General features: G+C 32.9%; 1 protein-coding gene across 2 annotated transcripts; it reads right to left on the reverse strand.

Moving 5' to 3' along the window:
* Positions 1-9,008: 9,008 nt before the first annotated feature.
* LOC141844168 (transcription termination factor MTERF8, chloroplastic-like) lies at positions 9,009-10,999 on the reverse strand. Of its 2 annotated transcripts, none has more exons than XM_074732195.1 (2): positions 9,784-10,999; positions 9,009-9,278 (listed from the first exon to the last, which is right to left on the reverse strand). In XM_074732195.1, the coding sequence occupies exon 1, from the start codon at positions 10,959-10,961 to the stop codon at positions 9,810-9,812; it is 1,152 nt and encodes a 383-aa protein (XP_074588296.1). In that variant the 5' UTR covers positions 10,962-10,999; the 3' UTR covers positions 9,009-9,278; positions 9,784-9,809. The 2 variants fall into 2 exon arrangements, with proteins under 2 accessions (XP_074588296.1, XP_074588294.1); XM_074732193.1 differs by having other exon boundaries at positions 9,009-9,288.
* Positions 11,000-11,448: the final 449 nt, after the last annotated feature.

Below are 11,448 nucleotides of genomic sequence, written 5' to 3' on the forward strand. Positions count from 1 at the left end.
TATATATATATATATATATATATATCAATTTAAAGGGTAAAAATAAAAAAGACATCTTGAATTATACAATTGAACGCTTTTTTTAAAAAATTTAAAAAGACATCCTATCACATCAAATATTTTATCTTCAAAATATCTTTTATCCTAAAGCTACTATAATATTAATTTTTTACTTCCAATATTATTATAATAATTATGGCTAATTATTATAATATGTATATTATGTGGCTGTTACAAATAATTTTGATTAATTTAAATTAATTTTAATAAAATTTAAAAAATTTTAATCAAGTTGATAAAAAATATTTTGATATTTAAAATTTAAAATTTAAAATTTAAAATTTTAAGATTTAAATACAACTGTGTAACAACTATTGATAATTATTATAATATATAAAAGCTTCTTGATAGTTATTAAAATATAAAAAATTAATTATTTTATTTTAATTAAAATTATTATATTAAAATATTCTTTATCAATTAAATTTCATCAAAATTATTTTAAATTAATAAAAATTATTTTAAAATAATTATAACTAAATCTTGGATTTAAAATTTTAAATTCTAAATCATTTATGAGCACTTTATATAAAAAAAGATTTTACCAACTTAGTCAAAAATAAATAAATATTTAAGTTTATTAAAATTATTTTAAATTTATTAAAATCATTTAAAAATAATTATAATAATTATTCAATAACTGCTAGAAGATATAAAATCTAATAAGTAACTATTATAATACTATAATAGTATAATATTAAACATTATACATTATATCAACTACTTAATTGTTTTTATACATTATAGTAGTTAATTGTAGCTACTACAATAACATTGAAAATAATAATATTCTCGAGATAAAATATTTAATAGGGCACCCTTTTAATTGTGACCCAAATTTAAAAACTTTAAAAATATATATATCATAGCAAAAATAACACTTGAGATTTGCCAACCTGATCACATTAAAAAGACTAAGTTGCTTACCTGGGCATTACCAGCTAAAAAATACTGAATTTGTGAGATCATTGTAATTCTGTTCTACCTTTTTATTTTTTTAGACATCTAATTTTTTGGATTGATTAATTCTAAAAGTGATCCATCTATCTCCATAAAAAAATTTTACTTATCATTAAGATAAATCCAAAAAGTATAGATGAGTCTTGACGAATGGCTCAACATCACAAATAACTCGAATATCGCAGATATAATATACCTATGAGAATTTCAAACTCTCGTTGCATGGGAACATGTCCTTCTATTTACCATCAACTTAATATTATGAGTGATTCGAACACCGTACCCAAAAGCAAGGGCGGAGCCACGCTTATACTTACCCGAGCTATAGCCCGGGGAACCGACGGCGACAAGAAAAAAAAACTTGAATTTAGAGTGAGGAAAAAAATTTTAAAAACTAGCCCAAAGCATACCGTCGACGTAGCCTAAAAGATTGAATCAACCCGCAAGGACGGATCTAGAAATTAGAGTTAAAGGGGACTTAACTTAATATAATGAATTATATATTATTATCTATATATATATATATATATATATATATATATATATAAATAATAAGTCATTTATATTATACCATTCAACAAAGTTGTGTTCTATTAGATTTTAAAATATAAAATTCATCTATAAAAAAATCTATATCTATATCTTTAGTTAAATCTCGTTCAATATAGAGTGTCAAGCTATAAAGGTTAAGAGACATTTGATGGCTGTAAGGGTCTCAAAAATTTTCAGTGTAAGCACTTAGATGAGACAATATTATACTAAGAAAAGAGAGCTCATCAACTCTAGCCTTGACCAACCACCTAACTTGTATCAATATTTGAGGGATTACCATGCCATGGATCCCTCTCCAAGATGCTGATCCAAGGAGCCAAGCGCGCAAACCAACCCATTGTTGAGTCACCAAACTGTTGAGTGCAGCCTCAAGTTGTATCGAGCCATCAAGCTCACTTCTAACATGACCAACCCGAAGGAAACAACTACTGTGCTCATAGACTTGAAAAAAAAAAATGGTGCAATCCTAAAGTTAAAAAGCCAAGCATCTTGTGATTCTTTTGTTAAAGCAGATAAATTGCCTTGATCCTTTTTCCATTATGGTTTATACTCCAACACAAGAATGTGAGTTTTGATTCAAAGATTAAAAAAATCACACACACACATCCTTGCTTTGCTCATTTACTATGATAAGAATTTTCATCAACATTTCAAATGCACATAGCAAGGATTAATATATATACAGTAAATATTGTATCTATCACAAAACTTATATAGCTATCATTGTTGAAAATTTATGCAGTTATCAATTTTAACAATAAAGATTGTTATCTCTATAAGGAAGACTTCAAACGATATACAAGTTCAATCAATCTCCCTGCGTTCTTCTTCCATTAGTGTTTTGAAGCAAAATCGACACGGTATCAGAAATTATTACTTCAAGACAAAATCTTTAAAATCACCGCATGATCCATGTAAATGTCCTCTTCAGGAACAGATAGAAATCTTACAATGAACTAACAATCAGGCATACAAACAAACACCTTTTCCACACTTCCAATTGCTCATTCAATCCGTTACCGATTGGAACAGATTGACAAAAAGATTTAAGTATGGGAACCTTCACTTTTCATGATTTCGTAGCAATAGAAAAAAAAGAAAAGGAAAATTAAAGGTTTGAATTTTGAACTCACAAGATCGGCACCAAAAGAGAAGAGTGATGGAGAGCCATCCGGCACAAATCATTCTACACTTCGCAACCTCTGATCCAATCTTTCGAGCTCAACTCATCCAGCAACACCTGCTCAGTCATCCCAACACATCAGACCCAAAAAGCGTACTAAAAATTTCAAAATTTGAGATTTCGATCGGCGACAGGACGAACTGCCATCTTCGATTCTGGATCGACGAGGGCCGCGAGGTCCTCGGAAGGGACGTACTCCACAGACTGCTCCGGGGCGGCGGATTCGGTTCACGCGGGAGTTTGTGGCAACTCTGCACTCGCTTAGGGCCCGAAAAAAACCTAAACCCCTTTAAAAAATTACAGGAAACAGGACTGGGCTACATCCCAGTACAACCCTTTTATAGATCCGTCTCTGTCAACCCGGATAAATCACCCGAACTGGCTCCGCTATTATCCAAAAGAACACATTTATGTTTTACTTAGCAACTTTACATTGTTGCACTTAGATCACACCAACAACCTAGCAATGAATAAATACATTCTATTTTTTTTTAGTATAGTTTAATCCCTTTTTTTTTGTCCACTTGCACTTGAGAAACAATTGAGTTTTTCTAAGTGTGCAATTGGCAACCTTTATCAAATAGTGGAATTCAACAGACGTAGATATGGAAAGCAAAATCCCAAGAACTTGCTCGTTTCTGAACATATTGGCACGATCGAAGGCTTCACAGCCTCCTGCAGTGGTAAGCACTTGGATCAGACTGTTGGACCATTATATAGACGGTCACATGTACTTCTAAGTTTATTTTAGTAATCGATGAAAATTTTTATAAAATAAGATCGATCACTTTTAAAATTAATTAGAATATAAAATTAGATATCTAAATTACTAAAAAAAAATTAAATACGACGACAACCTCCCCGTTTAGAGAGAGAAAGAATCTCCCTTCTCTCTAAAAAAGATGAAGGGTAGTCAGAGAGGGAGCTCCTTCATTGGAGGCATTCCACCTCAAATGATAGGCATCACAACTGGAGGACTGCTGCTCTGATGGGAGAAGTAATTCTTTCCCACACTGATCGAAAACGATAGTGGGGCTATAGGAGTCGCCGCACTCAAGAAAGATAAAAAGGTGAGTGATAAGTCATGGGAGTTTTGATCGCCACAAGTTACCTTGATAAGATCAGATTTAGTTCTTTGCCTAAGAACTCGAAGGAAGCTCTCACAATAGAGAAATCTCAGATTTCTTTCAATCTCCCCTTTTGTCATACAAAGTTCTCCTATTTATAGACTTAGTAGAGAGTTCAAACATTGAATCTCTACTACACTTCCCACTAAACATTTAATATCCATTAAGACCCACTAAGTACTAATTATGTGCCACTATCATACAATCATGCATGAGACATTTATTTTCCACTATTACAGCCACTTATCCTATTAATAGCTTATGGACTCTCAAAAAGGCATTAAAAACTCACAAAAGATATTAAAAGTCACTTCAGAAAAATCCCCCAAAAATACATACAAAAATTGGTCACCTATAGCCCTTAAATGTATCTTTGATCATGCAAATTTGGGCCTTCAAAGTCTGTCTTCATGTTAGCTCAATTTCACTTTCAATTTGAAAGAATGTGATCCACTTGGTTGTTGCCTTCATTGTGCATTGATCCTCCTTTTCGTTGAGTTCCATTATTAAGCTTTCCAAAGCTTGCTTCATTCTCTTAGTCTTGGACCTTGCCATAGATCCTCCAATTCCCTTCAATGCCTCTTCCTTCTTGGTTTTGTCTTATAAGCTTGTAACCCCTCCTTGGCTTACATCAATAGGTAATAACCATAATTTGACTGACAAAAATTTTCTCATATTGTGGCATAGGCGTTGAGAACATATATCCAAATAACGCTAAAAAGATTAATATCAAATGAAATTCTTGATTTCCTTGACATGTCAAACTTTAATGTCAGCCTAGAGTGTGTTAAAGGGAAAACGACTAATAAAAGAATTAAGGGTGCAATTCGACGTGATGATCTTGAAATTAATACATATGGGATATTTATGAATTGTTCTCTGAGGCATCATTAAACGAACACATATATTTTATTAGTTTCATAAACGATTATTCACGATACGACTATTTATATCTTATCCATGAGAAATCGCAATCTTTAAACGTGTTTAAAATTTTCAAAGCCGAAGTTGAAAATCAACTAAGTAAGAAAATTAAAATCATTAGATCCGATTATGATGGTGAATATTATAGTTGGTATGATAGATCAAGTGAATAACGTCCTAGACCTTTTGTGAATTACCTTACGATCTCTCTCCTTACCGAAAGATTTCAGAAGGAAGATTTTAGTGATTTGTTCATTCATATACGATCCAAGGGATCGTAGGCCTTGAAGTAATACTCGTTGGACTGTGAATCAAGTAAAAAAAATTATGTGTTGTGCTTTATTTTACTTTCGCTTTTCTGCTACGACTTTGTCGTTGTGTTTGTTTTCATAAAATAAAAGAAAATTTTCAAAGGCGCGATATTCACCCTCCTCTATCGCCTATTTCGGTCCTACATGGTATAGTTAAGCAATGAAATCATACCATAAAAGATATAGTAAGAAATATGATATTTTTTTTCTTTACCAGAGTATTTGTGGGGGTGAGAAATTCTAAACTACAGTTTACCTATTTAATAGAGTACCAATAATAGTGACTAAAATCTTATATGAGATGTGGACGGATAGGATGCCTAACATTAGCATTAGACATTTACACATCTAGGGTTGTCTAGTTAAAAATAGGTCTTATAAGCCTAATGAAAAAAAACCTACACTTAAAGATTATATATTATCATTTTGTAGGATACTCTGAAAAATCTATAAGCTATAAATTTTATGACTCCTCAAATATATCCTTCTTCAAGACAAAATGTCAAATTTATTAAGGATAGTGGGAAAAGGTCTGGGATGTATCTTTTGAGGATTGTATTACTGATCCTCTTGTAGTTACTAAAAGTGCAATAAGTAGTAATATGATATATATATCATACATTTAGATATTACACATCTAGTGAGAATAGTGAATTAAGATATTCCTATAATGTCTCCAATGCAATTAGAGAAACCTCCCACTCGAATTAAGGTATTGTCTCATATGGATGAACAAATACCTCAATCACTTCAACCACAAGTGTATATAAGGCGTTCACTATGGAAAGGAGATCCAAGATTTTTTGTGATTATATTTATTTCTATGAGCATGATTTTAACATAGGGTTTGAAGGTGATCCTACATCTTTTCAAAAAGTCAAAACAATATTTTAATCCCGAAAAGTGGATGGAAGCCATGAGGGAATAATTGAAGTCTTGACAAACAATGACATTTGAGAACTTATTAAATTGTACAAAACTCATAGCTTGTAAATGAATATTTAAAATCAAACAGGATTAAAAAGTGTATGTCAAGAAGTATAAGACTCATCTTGTTGTTAAGGAATTCACTCAGAAAAAGAACATTGATTACAAAGAGACTTTCTCATCTGTTTCGACGAAAAACTTTCTTAGGATAATCATGACACTTGTAACTCATTTTGATTTGAAATTATTTCAAATACACATAAAAACTACATTACTTAATGGTGATATTAAGGAGACTATACATAGCGCAAGCATAGAACTTTGAGTTTGAGGACTTAAAGCACCTAGTGTGTAGATTAAAGAAATACATGTCTCGTTAATGGTAAAGAGAACCTTATTTATCAATACATACGTGTCAAGTTCAATAGAAGTAAATTTGTTATACTTATCTTATATGTGGATGGCATTTTGTTGGCTAACAATAATAAAAGTCTACTATAAGAAATCAAGTCATTTCTATCCAATAATTTTAAAATAAAAGATCTTGATGAAGCATCTTTTATTTAAGCATATAGATATGTCGTAATCATTCAAGAGGTATTCTTGAACTTTCAAAAAGACCTATATTGAAAAGTTATTTATGGGTATGACATATAAAATTGTGCACCCAATGACACACCTATGTCTAGAAGTGACAAATTCAATTTGTAACAGTGTCCACGATTTGAACTTGAAATAAAGGAGATGCATCAATTTCTTTATGCGTCAACTATGGGAAGTTTCATATATGCATAAATTTATACGCGCCCTGATATAGAATACATAATGGGGATATTAAGCAAGTATTTAACTAAGGATCAACACACTAAAAGGAGTGAAGAGTAAAATAGTATTTGCAAAAAACTAAGAAACTCATGCTCATGTATTGGAGGTCTGATCACTTGGTGATGATTAAATATTAGACTCCGATTTTACTAGATGCTTAGATAACAAAAGGTCCACTTCAGATTATATTTTCACGTTTGTTGGAGAGGATATATATTGGTAAAGTGTCAAACAGACGCTAGTGGTCACTTCTATGAAGACAGAATTAATAGCTTATTACGAAACATCCAATCAAGGGATTTGGCTATGGAACTTCATTACAGTGTTGTAAATCGTTGATGACATTGACATATCATTGAGAATCAACTATGATAATAAAGTCGCAGAATTTTATGCCAAGAATAATCGTAGTTCGTTTAAATCAAAGTACATCGATATCAAATTTCTGACAATTAAAGAAAGAGTTTAGAATTGTTAGGTGATGATAGAGCATATCAACACAGATTCCATGTTAACAGATCCACACACCAAAGACTTGTGTTTCATGTGCATGTGGTGAATATAAGGTCCTTTTGTTGAATGAAATATTTATTTAGTGGGAGTCTGTATTTGATCTGTAATACTCTATTAATAAACACATGCAGTTTACTTTTTATTTATTGTGTATACTGTTTAAAACATTCTTATGTATTTTAGACACTCTAATATAAAGTTATCATGATTAATGTTTAGCATTGATGCTTGTAAATATGACATATGATTCCTTTTAGAATCATAAACTTTTAATCATAATTTACTACTACAGTTTAGCATAAAATATTTACAAATATAATTAGGACCTTTGTAGGATCAGTAGGATGACCAATTGTAAATTAATATATACATTATATTTCATATAATCATTATACTACACATCCATATCTTGATCTATATCATTAATGACATTAGTATTATGATTACTATAGAGATTTATTACAATCATATTATAATAACTATGATCTTTAGCCATGTACCAATGGAGTAATGAATCAAATTGTTTTACAATGGCATGCTTTGCCTATAAAGTTATTGATGTCACATAGGATTACTCGTGTGTTACATACAAATCACATAATTCAAGTGAAAGATTGTTATATTTTATCCCACTATTCGGTGGGCTTATATGTTATTTGTAAGCATAATTCATGTGATTAAAGAACAAATCTATTAAGTAGTCTAATTAATAGTTATCGAAGGTTTGAATTATTAAATGTGAGATTTACATGTGTAAAATCCATTAACCCACATTGTTATCATTAATGGACTGATAACGGATTGAGTTCATTATAAATAAGACATGGCCACCGTAAGATTAGGTATTCTGATAGATTTTCTCACTTTCCGTTGATGAAAAGAATACAACGTCGTCACCCTAATTCCTATGAAAGATCAACCCCTTATTCGCTTTTCTTCTCTGTAGCATTTCTAAATTTTGTAAACAACTCAAAGACAATGACAATTTCAGTGCATTCAGATTCATCATCTCAATTTCAATTTACTTTAATTTGTCATAATATTGATGTAACTAGATCTTGCATGATTTATTTTCTTGAGTTCATATGATTTATAATTCATGCAGTTAGGAAAATAAATTTTCATCATGTTGAGCTTATATTATGAGGCATGTGAGTAATTATGACAATAAGTTGGATTTGGAGCAGAGTATATATCCTCCATCCCCGTCCCCATTTATTATATACATCCTCATCCACATCAAGTATTAAACTTTCATATGCATCACCATCTTCTTACCACCGAAGGATCAAATATCCATCCTCATCCACAAACCCATCAAAGAATTGGATATCTTTTATATCTAACTACCATCATTCAATAAAAACATATTAGAATTAACATCATAACCAAAAAAATATATATAATTTAATAAAAAACAAAATAAGCATTTATAAGCTACAAGGAGAGAAGTCAAGAACAAAAGAAGAAAAGATTAAATTTATTTTCTTATTTTTTTCTTTAATTGATCATCGATGAAATAAAAAAAATAATCAATGAATTGATATTATATATATAAATATATTATTTACTTGGGTATTCAAATCAGGTATGTGCAACTTTATTAGATCTGCCTCCATACTCATATTTAAAAATCTCCATACTCCATTATTCAATTATTTAATCGAGTTTAAAAAAACCTCCATATCCTCTTTCACTCCGATCGGATATCAAATCCATCGTCCATTTGGAGGAAATTGTCATCCCTGAATGCAGGTTGCAGGCCTTCCTACCATGCTGCTGCTAGATCAATGTGGAACAAGGCTTGGTCATCTGTTCGCAGCTACCCAAAGCCAAGAGAAAATCCGAGCTGCCTAAGTGCTGGACTACTCCCCTTAGGGGTCAATGACATGTCAACTGTTACAAGCTAGCACGAACAAGTTCACAATGTAAATTTTAGATCACAAAATCCAATCTAGCACGAACAAGTTCTTCATTTTTAGTAACTTCAAACCTTTTGTGTGTTTGATCCAAATTGCAACCATTCAACAACAGTATAACAAATTAAAGAGCAATGAATCAGAGCTACTTCTGAGAAAGTTGTCGATTTACAATGTGATACGAGCATTTGCTAGAATGTAGACAAGTAACTACTTCTCAAAAAAGAATGGTTCATGCCATGTTCATAAAAGAAGAATGTCACTCTTGTAGTAGTGTCTACATGAATACAAGAATAACAATAATTTAACATAACAAGCTATGATTCTGCAAGCTATTAATTCCATTGCCATTCAAAAACAAGTTCATGATCCTGAGCAGTGTTCTTATCTTAATGCATGTTGACATGCAAGTTAGCATCACAGTTTGATATTGAAGGAAAACTGTAACATGAAAGATAATTTGAAGGGAAAACATGACTTACCTTATTAAAGTTCAGAATCAGAAGCACTAGTGTTTTTTTAAACTTGCATAGAAGTCAATCAGATCAGGACACTCATCCTTATAGCGGAGGATATACATCTTCAAGAATGTCTTCTCTGAATAGTTCATGTACGTCGGCAACTTGCCAAAACTTTTAATGTATCCCTTGGACTTCAAGAATGTCAAGATCTGATATCTCGGAATCAACCTTTTCTCCAAGCTAAATGCTAATAAGATTGGCCTCATCATCACGTCAGATGAAGCATATCCAGCCTCATTCAGAAAGAACTCCATTTTTCTCTGCAAAGTCTTCACAGATACTGTTGTGAAGGTAGGACACTTTCGGAATGCAGCAACAAAATCGTCTTCCGACCACCCGAAGCCCCTGAACAACTCCATTTGCATCTTGAACTTGTTTGGATTGACCATGTAAAGAACCCACAGAGTCAAGTGGAACATCCCAGATGTCCGCGGCACTCCCAAGTTCTCCACGCGACTGACCAAGGATTTCAATGAATCAGGTTTCTGAAACACAATGCCTGGATGATACCTCAAGATAGAAGAGAGCTTCTGGCCAGTGATTCCACATTCCTGTAGAATCTCGAGGTTGGGCTGGACCCTCTTCGGGATGCTGTACCCAAGAAACCATTGGTTATGCTTTAAAAACTTCCGCAGAACAACCTCAGACCCAACAAGGCTTTGCCAAAATTTGATCTTTGACAGAATGGCTTCCATGTTGTCCCTGATGGCGATGGGATTTGACTGGACGAGGTGGACGACGTCGGATTGGGAGAGACCTAGATCCTGTAAAGCTCGGAACTTTGGGGCCAGAGATTTCTCTACGTCCAAAAGAAGACATTGGGGAGCGAAAACTAGGATATTCTTCACAGATTTGTCATCGAAGCCGTAACTTTTGAAGAATGCAAGGACGGAATCTGGCTGCTGCCGGGATTTGATGCCGCCGAGAAGCTTCGAGGCATCAGTGGCCTTATTCTGGTCGAAGCCGCAGGATTCGACGAGGTACTGGGCCATGAACATGTGCTGCCCAGTGCTGGTGCCAGCGGAAGCGGCGTCGGAAGAGTAAGGGAAGACGGCGAAGCGAACAGCATTGCGGGAACGAGGAGAACGATTAGGAGCTAGAGTTTTGGAGAAGAGGGAGAAGAAATGGAACCTGTTCATCGATCTCTCCTCCTCTAATTTGTTCTCCCCCCAAAACCCTAGCGCTGGTGTGGTAGGCGACGGATTGAGATCGGCTCGAACAGCACAGTATTATGCTTAAATAAATAAAACAGCAAAGATCAAAAGTACGATTTAATTTAATTTAATTTAATTTAATTTATTATGGATTGGGCGTCGCTTTTATAACAAATTATCAGCACCATGTGGAATAGAAACTATACAAAATATCTTTAAATTACTTGCTAATCTAAATTCTTTATTTTTGAACTGAATTTTAAAATTTAGAATTGAATCACACTGATATGGTGAATCCTGAGTAGTTTGACGTGGCCGTAAAAATACAAGAAGCTGGTCGATGTGGCAAGACAGAGAGCCAATGGTCAACTTTTGATGGATTATCTCGGCCCTCTCAACCTCTATAAGCTCGATCACTCTGTCTATATCTCATCCCTCCCGACCTCTACAAGCTTTGTCACTCGGTCGATAT

Source organism: Curcuma longa, chromosome 13 (assembly GCF_044706935.1).
Source record: "Curcuma longa cultivar G26 ecotype Majalengka, Jawa Barat chromosome 13, ITB_CL_G26_1.1, whole genome shotgun sequence".
Taxonomy (NCBI): Eukaryota; Viridiplantae; Streptophyta; class Magnoliopsida; order Zingiberales; family Zingiberaceae; genus Curcuma; species Curcuma longa.

Excerpts from the sequence above, each read along its gene's own strand:
- LOC141844168 (XM_074732195.1), bottom strand. The coding sequence starts at position 10,961 with ATGAACAGGTTCCATTTCTTCTCCCTCTTCTCCAAAACTCTAGCTCCT.